Source organism: Labeo rohita, unplaced genomic scaffold (assembly GCF_022985175.1).
Source record: "Labeo rohita strain BAU-BD-2019 unplaced genomic scaffold, IGBB_LRoh.1.0 scaffold_87, whole genome shotgun sequence".
NCBI lineage: Eukaryota > Metazoa > Chordata > Actinopteri > Cypriniformes > Cyprinidae > Labeo > Labeo rohita.
Window position 1 is genome coordinate 297,113 of NW_026129821.1, and position 20,550 is coordinate 317,662.

General features: G+C 36.8%; 2 protein-coding genes across 6 annotated transcripts; both read right to left on the reverse strand.

The window, feature by feature from the left end:
• Window positions 1–165: 165 nt before the first annotated feature.
• On the reverse strand, window positions 166–10,906 carry cntrob (centrobin, centrosomal BRCA2 interacting protein). 4 transcript variants are annotated; one of them, XM_051105012.1, is made up of 20 exons: window positions 10,767–10,906; window positions 9,838–10,035; window positions 8,863–9,085; window positions 8,170–8,193; window positions 8,004–8,094; window positions 7,843–7,915; window positions 7,097–7,229; window positions 6,770–6,886; window positions 5,537–5,653; window positions 5,304–5,402; window positions 5,022–5,213; window positions 4,815–4,940; window positions 3,161–3,294; window positions 2,876–3,001; window positions 2,628–2,775; window positions 2,453–2,537; window positions 1,971–2,123; window positions 606–967; window positions 404–532; window positions 166–315 (listed from the first exon to the last, which is right to left on the reverse strand). In XM_051105012.1, exons 1-20 carry the CDS (start codon window positions 10,808–10,810, stop codon window positions 223–225), a joined length of 2,667 nt encoding a protein of 888 aa, XP_050960969.1. In that variant the 5' UTR covers window positions 10,811–10,906; the 3' UTR covers window positions 166–222. The 4 variants fall into 4 exon arrangements, with proteins under 4 accessions (XP_050960969.1, XP_050960968.1, XP_050960971.1 ...); XM_051105011.1 differs by having other exon boundaries at window positions 1,971–2,126; XM_051105014.1 differs by lacking the exon at window positions 8,170–8,193.
• A 1,819-nt stretch (window positions 10,907–12,725) lies between these two features.
• Window positions 12,726–17,463, reverse strand: eif4e2rs1 (eukaryotic translation initiation factor 4E family member 2 related sequence 1). 2 transcript variants are annotated; one of them, XM_051105038.1, is made up of 7 exons: window positions 17,257–17,463; window positions 15,985–16,084; window positions 15,769–15,903; window positions 15,582–15,686; window positions 13,482–13,634; window positions 13,243–13,379; window positions 12,726–13,009 (listed from the first exon to the last, which is right to left on the reverse strand). In XM_051105038.1, exons 1-7 carry the CDS (start codon window positions 17,271–17,273, stop codon window positions 12,970–12,972), a joined length of 687 nt encoding a protein of 228 aa, XP_050960995.1. In that variant the 5' UTR covers window positions 17,274–17,463; the 3' UTR covers window positions 12,726–12,969. The 2 variants fall into 2 exon arrangements, with proteins under 2 accessions (XP_050960995.1, XP_050960994.1); XM_051105037.1 differs by having other exon boundaries at window positions 13,222–13,379.
• Window positions 17,464–20,550: the final 3,087 nt, after the last annotated feature.

A 20,550-nucleotide genomic window follows, 5' to 3' on the forward strand; every position in this document is an offset into this window, starting at 1 on the left:
CACAGAAGGAGGACAAACTGAGGAACAATGCACAGACTCACAAAACTGACACTCTCAGCAGTGTGTATGTGATCAATACATGTGGTGTGTAACAAACAACAGCCAACAAAATCAGCTCTGACACACTCAAACCTGGACAAAAACACAGAGCCCTTTAAGACGGATGAGTTTTTATTTCAAATATAATAAAGCGCATAAATAAATGAGTAAAAAGAAGGCGTTTCATCTCCAGACTTTCTGAGATCCTCCTCTGCGGCTCACTGATCTCCTGCTCTGGACGCTTCGAGACGGAGCCCGCTGAGACGACACACACACCTGAAACACACACAAACACAGCTGAGCCAATCATCCGAGCCATAAATGTCACGTGACTCCAGGTAAACACTGAAGTGAAGTGAATGACCTCTTGTTTGTCACGCTGATCTGGTTTCTGCTCCGGGTTTGATCTCAGGTCGCTCATGTGACGCTCGGTCTCATGTTTGTGCTCTCTGATTGGCTCGTCCACAGGGTCGCCAGGGGAACGCTCCAGCAGCTGACGTGACAGACAGGAAGGAGTGTGAGTGTGTGTGTTGAGCCACATGTGTGTGTGTGTGTGTTTGTTGTACCTTTGACACGTAATACTGCAGCTCACTCTGTCTGTCGTCATTAAGAGAGGAAACTCTCGTCCTGCTGTGCACAGCTTCATCTCTGATGGGCGGAGCTTTATCCGAATCACTACCGTACCACAGTCCAGAAGCCACGCCCCTGCCCAGCCCACTATCGGCGCTGGAGCTGTGATTGGTCCGCGTGTCTGTGGGGGCGTGGCTCTGCTTCTGTCTCGCTCTGATCTGATTGGGTTCACACTGACTGTGATTCAGATTGAGAATCTGCTTCATTTGTGTTTCTCTCGTCCCCTGGTTCATCTCTTTCAGCGTTTCGTTCTCTGAGAACGCAGGCCTGACCCACAATCCACTGCAGTCACTGAGTGCTGCAACATAAACACACAGTGTAGAGGTGTTAACCAGCATGGGATATTAAATACCACAATTAGTACAAATGCTAGGGCCCTATGATCTCCACGATGCAGAAAACACGGATGGAATCGCAGAGTCCAGTCATAAAAACGGACCTACTGAAGCGCTCGCAGTGATTTCAGTGTCTGTCATCTCACTAAATGAGGACATAAATACAAGAACAACATCTCCAGAACTGCTCTGAGTCACTTTATGAACATTTGACCGTTTCATTTGAGTAAATCTAGCGTTCTATCATACACACACAGAACTGTTAAAGGGAGTCACGGCAACCCGTCAAAATAAAAGTCCACTGTAACTTGAAGAATTTGTGCCAGAAATATATTACTATTGTTCAGCTGAATTTACATAGTCTACTACTGCTACTACAATGAAAACATTATTTTTTAGGGTATAATCACAACATTTCTTCCATGTTTTAATTTTAATAGTAAATCCCCTTTGTTTGCCAAATTAAAATCTAAATGAAGGGCCCTATACAAATGCCTGCAAAATTCATGCATTTTTTTTTAATATATTGAATATATCATATGTCTATACATTTCACTTATAACATGTTAACAATCAACACACTTGCAAGTTTTGATTTTATACAACAGTTAATTAATTTATTTATAATTTTTGAACACCATATCAGCAAATGCTATATTTATGGCAAACTCAAAAATAATAGGATTTAAAAATATAAATAATAACAATATTTCAATCTCATAATATAACATACAATCTTTCAAATTAATATTTGATAAAAACTCTAATATTGTCAACAGTTAAATAAACAATATAAAAAGTTAATATAAATTTTTTTTTACATTTATTTATTATTTATTTATTTTATTTATTTATTTATTACATATATTTATTGTAAGAATTTGACATAAAAGATAACGTATACATTTGCTCATATGAAGGTAACAGTGTGTGTGTGTGTGTGTGTGTGTGTGTGTGTGTGTGTACCTGTCATATCCGTGTGCTCCAGCACTGGCTCCAGTGGACAGAATGAAGTGCTGTAGTTCAACAGTCCAAACTCTGAGTGTGAGCTCATTTCTTTCTGTGCTCTCGTCTCTCGCTCCTTCTCTCTGGACAGATGCAAAACCACGGCCTGCGGAGCTGCTGGATCAAACAGGGTCAGTGTGACGCTTTATTTTCCGTTTGTCACATTACAGAAAAACAACAACCTACCTATTTTAGATTTTGAAGATTTGAAAAGATTGTCTAGTGGCAAATGCATAAAGGAATACACAAAAAACACGTAATATTCACTATTAGAATAGTATTTATGGCTCTAACTAAATATTTTTTTCAAATAAATGACACTAAATGCTGACAAAAGCCTCAGAGCAAGACCAGTCAAAGACACTGATGTGACAGAATTAAAAATATCCTACAAAAACAGACTGACTGTTCACATGTGGTCATATGAGAGAGAGACTGGTCACCTGACGCATGTGTGTCACTCCTGGGAGGAGAAGAGGATGGTTTGGACGCTTCCCACTGAGGGACGGGTGATAAAAGACTCTCCATCTACACACACACACACACACACACCAGTGTGTTTTATGCACTATAATGATTGATTAACATATGAGGATTATCATCCAATGACTTCTGTACCTGTTCCTGATTGGTCAACAGCCGTAAAGCCTCCGCCCAATGGGAGCGCATCATTCCCTGCAGGCGGCACACAAGCTCCTCCCTCTGCGTCTCCAGCTTCCTTTTAGACGCTGCCATGGAAACCAGCTCTTCCTGCATCTCTGACAGTCTACACACACACACACACACACACACACACACACACACATACGTGAGATAACACATATCATCATCATAGCCTATCGCGCACACACACACTCAGGCTGTACTTGTGTTGGTAGGTCTGTGTGAGCTGTTGCAGTTTGTCGTCTTTCTCCTGTAACTGTGTTCTGAACTGATCCAGCTGAGCCGCCAGCTCTCGTTCGTGCCGCGCACTCAGATCCAGCAACTGCTTCCTGCAACACACAAACACACACTCCTATCATTACCGTGTTCACACTGAGCTGATGCCTCACAGAAACTGCATGTTGACAGTAGTAGTAAAGCATTGTTCAGTGTGTGTGAACTGTGTACAGTAGCATGTGCTCATGATGATGTCAGAGAAGCGTGTGCACCTGTGTTGTTGTCGTAGTTGTGCGTTGTGTGTCGTGTTCTCCTCCTGTATGGCTGTCAGTCTCTCATTGATCTGACGCTCCAACGACAGACGAAACTCCGCCTCCATCTGAGACTTCTGCGCCTCGAACCGCGTCTGCAACAAACACACCAGCATAAAGGCCCATTAACTACAGCAACAACGAAAACTATAACCATAACTGTAACACTAACTATAATGGCAACTGCAACAATAATTGTAACAATAACTGTAATGGTAACTGTAACAATAAGCAAAATGATAACTGTAACAATAAATATAACTAACTATAACATTACTATAACTACAACGATAACAAGTAGTAACTGTAACGTAACTATAACTGTAATTATAATGATATCTTTAACAATAACTATACCAGTAATTATAACTGTAACAATAACTGCAACTGCAACAACTATAACCATAATGCAACTGTAACAATAATGTAACAATAACATTACTACAACAATAACTAACAGTAACTGTAACAGTAAGTGTAACGTAACTATAACTGTGATTATAACAGTAACAATAACTGTAACATACCTATAACTCTAATTATACCAATAAATAAAACATAACTATAACTAACTACAATGATAACAAATAGTAACTGTAACATAACTATAACTCTAACTATAATTGTAACCGTAACATACCTATAACTCTAACTATAATTATAACAGTAATGGTAACTACAACTGTAGCAGTAACAATAACTTCAACTGTAACAGCTGTGACAAAAACTGTAACAATAACTATAACAATAACTAACAGTAACTGTAATAGTATGTGTAACATAATTATAACTGTAACAATAACTGTAACATACCTATAACTATAATGATAACTGTAACAGTAACTATAATTGTAACAGTAACAATAACTTCAACTAACAACTGTGACAAAAACTGTAACAATAACTATAACGTAACTATAACAATAGCTAACAGTAAATGTAATAGTGCATGTAACAATTATAATTGTAATATACCTATAACTATAATCATAACTGTAACGGTAACAGTAACAGTAACAATATCTGCAACGGCAACAACTCTAACCGTAATGCAACTGTAACAACTGATAAAACCGTAACAATAACTATAATGTAACTATAATAATAACTAACAGTAACTGTAACAGTAAGTGCAACATAACTATAACTGTAATTATAATGGTAACAATAACTGTAACATACTTATAACTCCAACTAAATTGATAACTATAACAGTAACAATAACTGCAACTGTAACAACAACTATAACAATAATGTAACTGTAACAACTGTGAAAATGAATGTAACAGTAATTATAACTGTAACCGTAACTATAATATAACTATACAATAACTGTAACAATAACTGTAACAGTAACAATAATTATAACAATAAGTATTGTAACTAACATAACTGTAACAACAACTGTAACGGTAACTATAAGTGTAAATATAACAATGACTGTAACAGTAACATGCTCTGATGACTGTACTGATAACAATAACAGTAACCATAACTGTAAATATAACCGTACCTATAACAGTCACTGTAACAATAACTAACTATAATGATAACTCTGTTGGTAACAGGAACAATAACTGTAATGGTAACTGTAACTGTGCTCTGTGTGTGTGACCTGTTCCAGCGCTCGGTCGACTCTCAGTGTGTCTCTGTCTCTCCTGATCTGCTCCAGCTCTTCTTGTATCTCCCGCGTCCTGTTCTCCGCCTCTTCACGCGCAGCCGCTTCCTGTTTGACCTGATCCTGTAACACCAGCACACGTACGGTCAGCTGCGGCGGCTCTGAGGGTCACGTGACCGACGATGCGTGTCCCGCGCATCTCACCGTGTGTGTGTGCAGCTGCTGCGTGGCGTGTGCGAGCTGCTGTTGGAGTTCCTGTGCGTGTGTCCGTGTGTCACGTGACTCGGCCTGCAGTTTGTGCAGCTGCTCTCGGAGTCTGTCTGCGTCTCTGCGCAGCTTCTGCTCCTCCTGCTGGAGCTCCTCCAAACGCACGTGGAGCTCACGCACCTCCTGCTCCTGAACGCCAACACCAACACCATCATCACCACCACAATTATCATCATCATCATGGAGAATGAACACTGAGTGTGAGTGAGTGAGAGTTACCAGGCGTTTGTTGGTCTTCTGCAGCTCCTGCTTGTGTTTCTGCTCCTGGTTTAGTGTTTCTTCCACCTGAGAGAGATTCTGCTCGACACGAGACAGAGCCTGAGGTGCACACACACACACACACACATATTTAACAGCATTATCATGTGAAGACATGTAGAACCTGTTAGATGCAAAATAAACAAATATACATGTGTGTATTTGCTTGTGTGTTTTGTGTGTTGTTTGTGTACCTGTTTGTGTGTGTTGTGTGTTCTCTCTGCCATCTCCTTCTCCTCCTGCAGGCGTTTCATCTCCTCATTTCGTTCCTGATCATGTCTCTTCCAGCCCTCGACCACCTTCACCAGCGTCTGTCAAAAGTTTTTGAACAGTAAGATTTTTAATGTTTTTTAGAGAAGTCTCTTCTGCTCACCAAGCCTGCATTTATTTGATTTAAAGTACAGCAAAAACACCAAAATTCTGAAATATTTTTACTATTTAAAAGAAGTGTTTTCCATTTAAATATATCTTAAAATGTAATTTATTCCTATGATTTCAAAGCTGAATTTTTAGCATCATTACTCCAGTCTTCAGTGTCACATGATCCTTCAGAAATCATTCTAATATTCTGATTTGCTGCTCAAAAAAACATTTATTATTATTATTATTATTATGCAGCTGAGTTGAATTTTTTCAGGTTTCTGAAAATTCTGAAATTTTTTGTAACATTATAAATGTCTTTATCATCACCTTTGTTCAATTTAAAGCATCCTTGCTAAATAAAAGTATTAATTTGTGTCGTGTATAATGTTACAAAAGCTTTTTATTTCAGAAAAATGCTGATGTTTGGATTTTTCTAATCATCAAAGAATCCTGAAAAAAATGTACTTAACTGTTGTAAGTATTGATGATGATGATAATAATAATAACAACAATAATAATTCATATTCAATCTATATTCAAATAGAAAGCAGTTGTTTTAAATTGTAAAAATACATATATATTCCTGCTTTTACTGTATTTTGGATCAAAAAAATGCAGGCTTGGTGAGCATAAGAGAATTCTTTTAAAAAACTTCCTGTTGAAAAACTTTTGAATGGTAGTGTATATTATACTGTAGACTTCCAATACTGTATATCATACTTCATAAACCAGTATTAATGCATTTTCACTGCACAATAATTAGGCAGTTTGATTACAAACAATTTTTTTGGTAACAAACTTTTTAAATTTATAATTATTTTTTAATTTAATAAAAATGTATTTAAACTCAAAAATACATTAAAACTGAAATGTAAAATTACTAAATGAAATTACTCATTTATTAATATTTGTAGTAACATATGAATTAGTTAAAAATGAAGGACCCATGTGTTTGTGTGCAAAGACTGATGGACTCCATTTGCGTCCTTAACAGAAAAAATCATACGCAGGTCTTACGGATGTTGCTGTCAATAGTTTATTTGAATGTTTTCTACATTTTGTACCTTGTCGAGTTGTTCGATCATGATGTCTTTCTTGCGGTCGGCGGCCACAGCGAGTGTTAACTGCTGCTGAAACTGAAGAACTTTACTGTGGAGAGACGCCACCTGCTGCTCACACACCTCAAACACACACACACACACAACGCTTTCAGACATGGATTTACAGTCAATTTACATTTATTTAGAATAAACACATCAGTACAGTAATTTTATTTTACTATAAAATGAAAATACTAATAGTCATGGTTGTCAGTTTCTTTGCTTTCAAACATTAAACCATAGAGTTTTTATTCTGCCGTTTTGTTGATATCAGGTTCATAATGGCTGTACCTTCCGGCGCTCTCGCTCTCTGTCCAGACTGTCTCTCAACACCTGCAGCTCTGAAGCAACGCCGCTCGTGTCTGCGTGAAGACGGGAATAACGCGGGAACAGCTCCTCCACACCGCCCACAGACAACCCCGCACTGACACACACACACACACACAATTACTGACTAATTATCTGAATTATTAGTTACCTTTATATACACACTACTGCTCAGAAGTTTGGAGTTGGTATTTCGGCTCATCAAGCCTGCATTTATTTGATCAAAGTACAGTAAAAGCAGTGAAATATTATTAGAATTTAAAACAGCTATTTTTTATGTGAATATCTGTTAAACTCTAATTTATTTGTGTGATGCGCAGCTGAATTTATCAGCATCATTACTCCAGTCTTCAGTGTCACATGATCCTTCAGAAATCATTCTAATATGCTGATTTGCTGCTCAACAAACATTTCTGATTATTAGCAATGTTGAAAACAGTTGTGCTGCACAATATTTTTGTGAAAACCGTCATTTAATTTTTTAGGATTCACAGATGAATAGAAAGTTCAAAAGAACAGCATTTATTTGAAATGTAAATCTTTGGTAACATTATAAATGTCTTTACTGTCACTTTTCATCAAATTAATGCAGCCTTGATAAAAGTATTCATTTAGTTTGTTTTCTGTTTTTTTTTAATCTTATTGACTTCTTGTTTTAATGCTTTAGTAACAACTGTACTTCTGTGGCACCAATAAACTGTATTTTTCACCTGAGCAGGTGTGACGTGGTGTCGCTCTCGTGTGAATCATCCAGCAAGTGCTGTGATCCAAGGCCCAGAAACTCTACAGGGTCAAAGGTGAAAGGTCAGATGATCTGTTCAGCACAAAAACACAGTTCAACAGTGTGTGTGTGTGTGTGTGTGTGTCTCACCATGTCTACCTGCAGCACTCTGTGTGTTTCTCAGTATGGACTGTAAGTGTGTCCGTACATTCTCCATTTCCTCTATGTGCTTCCTGCCGCTCTACACACACACAAACACGTTTGTTTTTGTGAATTGTGGGGACTTTCCATAGACTTCTATAGTTTTTATACTGACCAAACGATATTGTCTATCCCCTACCTAATCAGGGGACATTTGGTCCCCACAATGTAGCAAAAACAAGTACACACACACACACACACACACACACACACACACACACACACACATAATATGAAAATGATGATTACATTGAGGCTGATTTAAATTAATGTCTGAAATAATGTGATCGTGTTGATATGGTCATGACTACAGATTGGCATCAGATGCTCACAGAGATCAGACTGAGATTAGACAGTGATAAGTGTAAGTGTGAGTGTAATCTGAGAGACTGTGATTGTGATTAACCAGAGATCAGACTGCGACCAGACAGAGAAAAAACTGGGATCAAACAGAAAAAAACTGAAATCAGCCTGGGAGATCAGACTGAGATCAGACTGCAATCAGACAGGGAACCAAACTGAGATTAAACAGCAATCAGACTGGAATCAGACAAACATCAGAGTGAGATCAGACAGACATCAGACTGGGAACAGGACTGATATCAAACTGCAATCAGAGAGATCAGAGTGAGATCAGGCTGCAATCAGACTGAGATCAGACAGAGAACCAGACTGAGAACAAACTGCAATCAGACTGGAATCAAACAGAGATCAGAGTGCGATCAGACGGGAACAGGACTGCGATCAGAGTGAGATCAGACTTCGATCAGACAGAGATCAAAGTGAGATCAGACTGTGATCAGCTCACCGTCAGCTGTGTTGATCTGCTCAGGCTGTTCTGTAGATGAAGGTCCATCTCTCCATCCGCATCTGACTCCGACTCCACCCCCTCCACTCCTGAGCCAATCGCATCACGTGAGGAGGTGGAGTCCAGGCTGAGGTCCTCCAGCCTATTAGAGAGGAGAGGGGGCGTGGCTGCAGTCATCCTGACAGCAGTGAGATCAGGAGAAGACAGAGCGAACGACACCTGCCTGATGGACAGAGAGAGAGAAACAAAATATAAAGTACAAGAACTCGAGTCCAGAGGTTACAGTGATTTTACCCCCTTAATCATGGTAAAACACACTGCAGGCTGTTTACAGTCACCAAACAATGTGGAAACATTCATTACATTACAGTGAATACATGACGACATGGAATAAAACATGTCCAGCAAAATTTAAAATCAGATTAAAAAAATGAATATTTCCAACTGCAAATATTATGATTTGTTGTGTGTAAAAAATGGCACATTTGTCACAACTGTAAGATTTTCTGTCTGACGGTGGTGAGAGTTCAAATGGGTGAGAGTTCATTGTTGACTGTTTTTGCTTGATTTGGTTAATGAAAATAATTCAAAACAAAGATCACAGCAGAACAGACAGTTGATCGGTAATGGCCCTATGGTGTCTTATTAAGTTAAGTGAAATTATTTATAAAACATAAGAATTTGAAATGAAAGATGGTGCATTTAATATGGTTAGGAAAATAGGCCCTTTAAACAGCCCAAGAAATAAGACCTGGAAATCAACTGAAATTTTATTTTAGTTTTAATTTTTATTTATTTATTTATTGTTTATTTTAGTTACATTTTAGTACGCAGTAACTTTAGTCGTGTAAAACGTAATTTCTCAGCAACAAAACTGTGGCCAGCGAAAATGCTGAGTGGCTCCTAATTTTGGAAAACCACTAGCCACGATGGCTGGTGAGTTAAAAAAGTTCATGTCAAATGGATCAGCCCTACCTGGCCGCGTGACCTTTGACCTCCTGCTCTCGGCTGTGCTGTAACGAGCTGTAGAGACGAGCGGTGACCTGACTAGACGACGACAGTGCTGAGAGAGGAGACGGCGGCCAGGAACGCGTCAGAGCGGGAACAGACGACTGATGAAGATGAGGATCATCAACACCATCATCTTCAGATCGACCCACTGACATCATCTTACTGCGCGCGCACACACACACACACACACACACACACACACACACACACACACACAGAATTCAGATATGCCATTTGTCAAGAGATGACAGGTCAATCCAATGAATTATTCAACATTTCTCCTCATAATGACAATAGCATGGATTTTTTTTTTAACTTTTTTTTCATTACTCATTTTATTTACATTTTTACTTGACTCTAATATTTCACAAACCTCGAACTGAGAAAGAAAAGAAAAGAAAAATATGTACAACTTAGATGAATAACACTCATACCTCTACATAAACACGCATAAATAACATATTAACAAGACGCACTTATCATACTGTTAATTCACATGATTTGTTTTGATTTTCTTCATATCCGGTGTCTTGACAAAGGCATAAAATCACTTAAAATAAACCCTCGGTTTCCATGGCAACAGCAGCAGACCGCCTAAACGATGTTCTTATGCTGAAAGATTATATGAAAACAACATCTGACGCCGAGTGAACGTCATGAACGAAATATTCTGTTAATGTGCAGCTCATGTTAATTAAATCTGATCTGACTGAATAAAACACTGTATTTCTCTGACAGAAGCGCAGATTCTCCGTCAGATGAATAAACGCGCTGATCTCGCGGACTGAAGTTGATCTGTGACATACTGAACATCTCTATATTCACACACTTCTACCGTTTAAGAGCCCAATAGTTTCTAGAGTTTGATAAAAGTTTGACGAGAGTTTGTTTACCGTCCAAGTGTCTCGCGCTGCTGCCCCGCTTCAAATCGCGCCATGACCGAAGCGGAAACACGTCATCAAACCGCTACAGCAACACAACACACACAAAATAAGGGGACAAACATTCAATAAAACTACAAAAAAAATCAGCCAAAAACACTTAATCTGAATCCACTGAGGTGAAGATAATAAAAGCTGTAAATCAGTTGGTAACATTTTGGACTGAGTTTCAATGACCCATCATACAAATAAAATGCAATTTGCTGTATTAGTAGTTATGGAATAAAGCGACACAGATATTAATAATGATATAAAATGCTAAAAAATAAAATACAAAATAACGAAGAAGCTGAAATACATAACCATACTCTTTATGAAAGGAAAAAATGAACAGAGGGGAAAAACTTCCCTTTAATCATGGTTTTGATTCAATTTTTATAGTCATTTTTAGTTTTTTGCTGCAGTGTCTGTTTGAGGCTCTGAAATAATCTGAGATAACTGTACTGTATTATGCTGAAGCTCTGCATTAATGAAAAACCTTAAATCATCCATCAACCAATCAGAATTAAGAATATAAATTATTCCGTTAGTAAATGACTCTGTTAGTGAAATTAGCTGTAAATCAACCTCCATTTGCACTTAGTATTCATCTTATTTTCCAGTACAAATTTCTAAACATTCTTCAATCAAGATACACTTACTTGAAAAGCAAAATGACTAAAGATATGAAGTCTTATTTCCTTAAGCGTGTTTATGATTAAAACAAGAATAAATATTTGTCATTATTCAAAGGGAAAACTAAATTATTTCTGGTAGCACATTGGCAGATATTTGTTATTTTTTATCACTTTCTCAGAAAATAAGATTTCATATGTCAGTGTGCATCTCCAGTAAATGTGTTTTGATCACAGCACTATTACATTGTTTTTACAGTAGTATCTGTTGATCAGTGTTGGGGGTAACGCATTATAAGTAACGCAAGTTATGTAATCAGATCATATTTTGTAACTAGTAAAGTAACGCATTACTTTTTATTTACAAAAAAAATCTGAATTACTTTTTCAAGGCCAGTTATTTTGTTTCCCCGTGAACTGACTGACAGCTCTCTTGTTGCCATGTTGAGAGAAATCGGAAGTACAGAGGTGTTGTGTGCGCTGTGCTAAACTAACATTTGTGCTTCATAATTTTTTTTATTGCTGAAAAGTGTTGAACCTTCTCCTGCGTTCTGCTGTACAGACGTGAATTTACTTTTCTTTCAGCCTGAGGCAGATTCATTTCACTTTTGGTGTGAAAGAGCTTTTACATTTGCCAAAAATTATTATTTATTTTTATTATATTCAAACAAGCAGCTGGCGCAAATAGCCTCGTGATTAGCGCGCCGACATATAGCGCCACTGCGCTGCGGGCGTCCCGAGTTCGAATCCCTGCTCGTGGACCTTTCCTGATCCCACCCCCTTCTCTCTCTCCCACTTCGCTTCCTGTCTTACCTACACTTGCCCTATCTAAATAAAAGCGTAAAAATGCCAAATAAATCCAAAAAATTAAAAAAGCAAGCCCTGCCCAGTAACATGTAACACATCACTTTCCATGAAAAGTAAGGTAATTAGTTACTTTTTTTTTTTTAGGGAGTAGCACAATATTGTAATGCTTTACTTTTAAAAGCAACTCTCCCCAACACTGCTGTTGATTCTCTAGTCTTCACCTGCTCCAGTGTTCATTTATGCAGAATACAGATCATAGCAACAATGGACTGAATTACAAGATTACTATTATCCACTACAAGCTCTATTTTTCACATTAATAATCTGCTGCGAGCTGTTTAACTGAACTCATGACTAGGGAGCTGAATATTAATATTATATATGACAATCCTGCAAAAACAGGTAACAGTGTAGTGTCACTGAAACGGGTATGTTTTGTGAAACTGATTTGAAATGATCTGTTTTGTGAAAACATACAAATAAACATGAGTTGAACCAAACTGCAGAGAATCTCTTTAATCATTTTCTCATTTCAAACACACACACACACTCAATCTGATGTAACCAGTTACTGAGGAATAAAACGGACTTAATGAAACCGATGGAATGATACGGGAGAAAGTCTTCACACACGTACACGCGCACACACAAACACACACACACACACACATCTGAAGTTCTTGCTGCTCATGGTGTAAAAGGGAAAGTGTCCATATGAAAATTATTTCCTGGTTTCACAAAGCGATCTTCGTGTTCCGGAAGCTGGAATTATCCCTGAAAAATAAGAAGCACATGAGGATTAGAGACACTTCAGATCTGCATTACTTAAATTCTGTCAATAAAACAACTCGCACATGTACAGAAAACCTCAATAAAGCCATTCAATGTTCAAAACATGTTAGTTAGCAAAATTAACGTGTGTGAAATATCTGCACATGAATTGATACGGACTGAGATCAGAACTGAGAGTCTGTGAATGAAATCACCCGGTGAATTGTGACATGTACTTGAGACTGTCGTTGTGCGTCTTGTACTCCATGATGGTGTTTGGCGGCAGGTTGAGCACGCGCCGCAGCGTGTCCCGTATCCGCGACGTGGTCACCTGATCGTTGGCTGTTTTATTCCAGATGGACAGAATATCCTCCTGCAGACACACACTCATGTCAGATATCACGCACACGTACATTCGTCAGCAGCACGAGGAGTAAATCATGAGGGTAAATCTGCTATCAGAGGTGTGCAGCACCTGGAAGCGGATGGACACCACGACCCCGCAGATCTCCTCGCCCACCATGAACTGCTCGCCCAGCATGGCCAGGATGATGTTCTCCCAGAAACGAGACGCCAGACCCTTCCTCAGCCGGATGATCCACTTCCCTCCGTTCTTATTGGCCTCGTCCTGATTCACACACACATCAGAAACAGGTTTCAAACCACACTCACATACGTGTTCATCCATCTCAATGAATCTGATCCATTCCATGAAGCCTGCAGTATAATGTCTCATTTCGAGTAAATTATAATGCAAATAAGTCTTAGATCTATACACTGTGTTCTTCTGTATACACTGTATGTTCATGCTGTTGCCAAAGACAAACGAGACAAATGTGAGCAGAACTGCTGTTTTTGCCTAATAATCTAAGAAACGCTGCTTAAACATAAATAAATATTCCTAAGATGTGAAAAAAAGTGAGAAACAAGTCAGATTCACAGCTTTACATGGATCATATTTTCTGAAACTGATCACACCCAACATATTTGATGAATGAAACACTTCTTACTAATTTTGGAGCACTGATTTCAAAAATAGTGTCCGTTTTGCTTTCAAGCCATGCTTTAACACTAAATACGATGCATTTTTGCTTTTGAGAACCATTTGTGAGAAACAGAAGTCTTGTATTCTGCCATAAGCAGCAGAAAAACACACAAACACATGCTGTCTGAATCTGAGCCAGATTACAAATATCTGTTCAATTCTCAGCTCATTTTGCCAAATCCTGATTTCAAGGTCATAATTATGACCAGAGACAAAAGAAAATCAAACATGAGCAGAAGATTTCTGCTTTCACTGCAACCAAACAGCAACAGAAAATCACTATGAAAGATTCTATGAAACGCTGATTTTGCTTGAATGGACATTTAATGGAGTATCTGAACAGATTTTCCACTCCTTTACAGTTTGTAAATCGAATCATAAAAACAAGTTTTGACATTGAACTGCTTTTGTTATTATTGTAAGGGCAAGAAAACTGATTCATGTATGTGTCCCTTGAGCACAAAAGCAGTCTTAAGTATCACAGGTTTATTTGTAGCAATAGACAACAATACACTGTATGGGTCAAAATTCTTATTTTTTTTATGCCAAAAATCATTAGGATATTAAGTAAAGATCATGTTCCATAAAGATATTTTGTAAATGTCCTACTGTAAATATATCAAAACTTAATTTTTGATTAGTAATATGCATTGCTAAGAACTTCATTTGAACAACTTTAAATGTGATTTTCTCAATATTTAGATTTTTCTGCACCCTCAGATTCCAGATTTTCAAATAGTTGTCTCTCAGACAAATATTGCCCTATCATAACAAACTTATTTATTCAGCTTTCAGATAATGTGTAAATCTCAATTTCAAAAAACTGACCCTTAAGACTGGTTTTGTGGTCCAGGGTCATAAAGGTCAATCTTTCAAAATTGAGATTTATACATCATCTGAAAGCTGAATAAATAAGCTTTTCATTGATCTATCATGCTATGATCGAACAATATTTGGCCAAGATACAACTACTTGAAATCTGGACTCTTAGGGTGCAAATAAATCAAAATATTGAGAAAATCACCTTTGAAGTTGTCTAAATGAAGTTCTTAGCAATGCATATTACTAATCAAAAATTAAGTTTTGATATATTTACAGTAGGAAATTTACTAAATATCTTTATGGAACATGATCTTTACTTAATTTCCTAATGATTTTTGGCATAAATGAAAAATCAATAATTTTGACCCATACAATGTATTTTTGGCTATTGCTACAAATATACCCCAGCGACTTAAGACTGATTTTGTGGTTATATATATAAATATTTGTTTATTTATTTTTTATTTTTTTAACTCAGCATCATCAAATGACCTAAAATTAAGCATTTTTTTGTAAATCAGCTGAATTCACACCAGCCCTTTAGATCAGATGGGAATGTCATTGAGATGGAGCTGAATCTGATTGGATGTTTACATAAAGACTTTCCAGTCTGATTACACCATCAATCAGATTAATAATGACTTGTTTGGTAGCATGTAAACACAGCCAGTGACACACACACACATACACACACACTCTCTCTCTCACCTCCCACATGGGTTTGATTCCCTCTTTGAAGAGGTGGAAGTCGCTGTGTCCTGTCAAGTCTCCGGGTCGCACCAGATGACTGTAGAACTTCCAGAACTGCTCCACCTGAAAGAACGAGACACACAGTCAGACAGGGCAGAAGCACAGATCACGGTCAGAAACAAAAGTCAGAATGAGCGTGTCATACCGACGCCACCGTCCCCATCTGTCTGATGTTCTGCTCGTAGCTCTGTGTGTTTGCGGGTCGGCTGGGCGTCCGGCGCGAGTACCAGAATGTGTAGTTATACTGCAGCGGGTGTTCGCCTGCGCCCGGGGTCACCGTCTGAAACACACGCACACATGTGAGGCCTTCATCATGACATTAATGATTCAGTCTGTGTGTGTGTGATAATGTCAGGCTCACCTTGCGTCTGATGTTGTTGTTGTTGTTGTTTATTGATCCTCCGTCAGTATCGTTACTGTCCTTCATCTCCTCATGGTCTCCAGAGTCTTCCTCCTTTAAACTAAAAATCACACATTTACTGGTAATAAATCAGCATTTTATCACATTTACACTCAAACATTATTGAATAAGATTTAGTAACAATAATCGAATGTAATAGTTAATAATTTTATTAAAAAAAATATTAATAATGTTTTGTAGGCTACAATTATGTTGATTTTGGTAATGTGATACATACACATACACGTCCAGTCAAAAGTTTTTGAACAGTCCGATTTTTAAAGTTTATTTAAGAATTCTCTTCCGCTCACCAAACCTGCATTTATTTGATTTTTGAGAGATATTTTCTATTATTTAAAAGCTGCTTCCTGAATATATTTTAAAATGTAATATTTCTGTGATCAAAGCTGAAATTTCTGCATCTTTACTGCAGTCGTCAGTGTCACAAAATCCTTCAGAAATCATTCTAATATTCTGATTATTATTATTATTATATTCAAAACAGCTGAGGAGAATTTTTTCAGGTTTCTTTGATGAATAGAAAGTTCAGAAGAACAGCATTTATCTGAAATAGAAATCATTTGTACCATTCTGAATGTCTTTAGATCAATTTTGATCAGTTGAAAGCATCCTACATAATAAAAAGTATTAATTTATAATCTCTTTTCCAAAAAAAAAAAAACAATAATAATCATACTGACTCCAAGCTTTTGAATGTTATAGTGTATGCTGTCATTACGTTTTTTATTTCAGATAAACGCTAATATTTGGGTCTTTATATTCATCAAAGAATCCTGAAAAAAATGACTCAACTGTTTTAAATACTGATTATAAAAATCATAAATGTTAGTTGAGCAGTAAATCAGCATGTTAGAATGATTTCTGAAGGATCACGTGACACTGAAGACTGGAGTAATGATGCTGAAAATTCAGCTGCGCATCACAGAAATAAATTATACTTTACATATATAAATATATCTAAATAGAAAGGAGTTATTTTAAATAGTAAAAACATTTCATGCTTTTTCAGTACTTTAGATCAAATAAATGGAGACTCACACACAAACATATGAATATATACATACAGACAGAGAGAATACTCATCACTTTATATACTAAATCTACTTATACTACCAATGAAATGTTCATTTGGTGAATCTGTAAACTGTAGTTGTTTACATGTTCATAAATTCAGGTGAGATTTGTTGAATTAGCCGTTAGCCGCTAACTTACTGCTCAAACTGATTCATCCCGCTTTGTTTTTCTTCCTTCTTCTTCCGATAAACACGTTTCTATAGCTGCGATATGCTATTTCAAATAATAATAAAGATATAATACAATCCGACGATAGTGTTTTTAATTCAAAGAGCAGAGAACAAACTCAGCTGCATGCTACTCAACAACCGCCCTCACTGCGCGTGCGCGGAACTCTACGGCACCAGAGAGAGGACAAAACAAACCACACGAATCGCGTTGTACAGACGCTACAAGAGTAATAACAGTAATAACAGTGTTTTCTGACACTTTAGTTCAGTGCAATAATTAACCTACATTGCTATGGGAAAACCTCTCTTTATTTGTTATTGAGAATATTGATAAAGATTTTTCTTTACTTTAGGAAAATGTTTTGTTTGATTTTGTTCAAAAAAAAAAAATCAAAAAAGTGCATTTACAGAAAAATAAATTGTACTTCATTTCCTTATTTTGTTAACAAAAATTTATGTACATAAAAGTACATTTTCATGTCAGAAGCCACTGTTTTATGTTTTGCTTGCTGAAATACAGCATTACTTTGACACTATTTCTAACTCATGTCATAAAAAAAGCTTTAAAACTGTTGACATTTGTAAGCTGCTTAATATTTTCCTTTGAATGCAATGTGTTTTGTTTAATTTTATACCCCCTCTAGTATTTTATTGGTTTTGTTATTATATTATTATTATTATTATTATTATTATTATTATTACTAATTATTATTTTGTATTTTTGTATTGCAGCTGTTTTCTTACTGGTCGACAATGTTCATAATAATAAAAAGAGTCGTGTTTTCTGAGTGTAAACACATCAATCACAGCTAAATGAAAACTAGTCTGGTGATGTGATACTCTGACAATGGAAATCCCTCTAAATATCAATTATAAATATTAAAACAAACTAGTTGATTTAGCTCATTTGAGCTAAAAATAAAAACCAAACATGCTGTGAGTGATGCTGAATTTGTGTACAGTACATTAAACATTTATATAACAACATAAATATGAATCTATAGTATATAATATATACTGTATATATATTTATCAAAAACAATGTTTACCAACGTGTATATATATATATATATATATATTATATTCACATACATGCTAATAAAAAGTGGACTCACAAAAATAACATTAATAATAAAAATTTATATACAAATTTGTACAGCATGTACAGTAAAGGAATGAAGTGGTTTACGACAATGTCCTCTATAGCAAATGTGCTTTGTGATTCAAACCAGTCAAATAAAAAATAAAAATCATCTGAGAAAGGGAAAGACTGTCCCGTCAGCATGATTACACTCGGTGAGCTCCAGGCTGCCGATGTGTGTCCCTGTGGAGAAACAGGAAGTGTGCTGCTGTTGACTTCCTGTCCGTGCGACCTGTATTGTTGTTCAGGTCAGTGTGTTGATAGTGACGGATGAGACTCACTTCATCTGCTCTACACGCTTTATCAACATCACAAACTTTTTATAGAACTTTAATCGTGTTATTAAATGTACTGTAACTTTATTACTGGTTTAATTGCGTGATTAACACTGCTGCTGCTCAACAGAGCGACAGACACGCAGGTTTGTGGTTTATTGTTTGAAGGTCAAAGGTCAAATACGACTCTGCCGAACATACACGGTGCCAGGATTGTGGATCTCTCTTTCTCTGCGGAAGCTTTTAATCCTGGCTTGTAGGGAAAACAAACTTTCCTCCATGTGAGTCAACAGAATGACAGACGGCAGCTGAGAAAACAGACGGATTCATGGGAACAGAACCTGCCATGCAGCTACACTAACACTCAAACATATGAAATCATTATGATTTTTCATAAAAATATGAAATATTATTAGAATTCAACATGGACATTTTCTATGTGAATATCTGTTAAAATATGATTGATTTCTGTGATCAGCATCATTACTCCAGTCTTCAGTGTCCCATGATCCTTCAGAAATCATTCTAATATACTGATTTGCTGCTCAACAAACATTTATGATTATTACAAGCAGTTGTGCTGCACGATATTTTTGTTGAAACTCATACATGTTATTTTTTAGCATTCACAGATGAACATAAAGTTCAAAAGAACAGCATTTATTTGAAATAGAAATATTTTGTGACATTATAAATGTCTTAACTGTCACTTCTGATCAATTTAAAGCATCCTTGATGAATGAAAGCACTCATTTATTAAAACTAATACATGTTTTGTTTTGGTTGCATGTCTGGCTGCAGTCTGGTGTTTGTCCAGCAGAGGTCAGACTCATATCACTGAGCATCAGATTGCTGATCAAAACATTTTAATGACTGAAAGCAGACTGTAGAGATGATTGAAGAGTGTGATGATGTGAGCAGCAGCATAAAGCAGCGAATGAGTGTTTTCTTTAGTGGAAACTGATTTTGAGCTGTTTGTTGATCTCAAATGGAGCACAGAGAGACGAGCTGTGACCATCAGAAACAGCAGAGAGGCCGGACACTCACTGACAGACTCTCGCTGTGCGCTGCTGTATCATTTAGAGAGATGTTTGAGGTCGTATCTGCTCTTAAATAGACACGGAGGAGGAGATTTTACAGAGAAACACTATCAGATTACTGGGGCGAGTCTGACGGACTGTCAGAAAAACCAGAACGAGAGACAAACACACTGAAACACACACACAGATCGTGTAAATAAAACTCAGACGATGGTCTGACTGATACTGTGATGATGAAAACAGCATTAAATACTGAAGTAAACTACACCCGAAACCATCTGTGTGTATTTTCATACGGGAAACTAGTGCTAGTGAATTACACAAACAGTCACAAAGAAACAAGTCACAACTGAGTGAACGTTTGAAGTAGAAAAAGCTTTTTTTTTGTATCTTTCTGTTGTTTACAACTTTAAAAAAATACAGTTTGTTACAGTTTTACTTGTTTGAAGAGCTCATATAAATCAATACAACACATTACATCATATATTTATACTTTTAAGGCAACACACTGCTTCAGTTTGAGATTTTGTTCTCTTCTTTCAGACTAGTGGAAAGAAAACACCCAAAACACACATTTAAGTGTTTATTGCACTTTATCTGTTCATGTCTGTAGTTTTTAACTCTAATCCATATCTCTAAGATGAGACACTGCGGGTGAACAGGGTAAAAAGTTACTTACTCAGTTGATTGATTACACTGATAAATATTTTTTGTATAATACGTTTTCTAAAATGTTAGGTTTAAATATGCAAACGAGGCATTATTTAATAAAATATGTGCTAATTTGCATACTTTTCTAGTACAAA

Coding starts and splice junctions, on each gene's coding strand:
- cntrob (XM_051105011.1), bottom strand. CDS start 10,810: ATGGCGCGATTTGAAGCGGGGCAGCAGCGCGAGACACTTGGACG. Junction 7,230..7,842: donor ACCACGTCACACCTGCTCAG/GTGAAAAATACA, acceptor TGTGTGTGTCAG/TGCGGGGTTGTCTGTGGGCG. Junction 533..605: donor TGCAGTATTACGTGTCAAAG/GTACAACAAACA, acceptor CTGTCACGTCAG/CTGCTGGAGCGTTCCCCTGG.
- eif4e2rs1 (XM_051105037.1), bottom strand. Junction 13,380..13,481: donor TGGTGTCCATCCGCTTCCAG/GTGCTGCACACC, acceptor GTGTGTCTGCAG/GAGGATATTCTGTCCATCTG. Junction 13,010..13,221: donor TACATGTCACAATTCACCGG/GTGATTTCATTC, acceptor CTTATTTTTCAG/GGATAATTCCAGCTTCCGGA.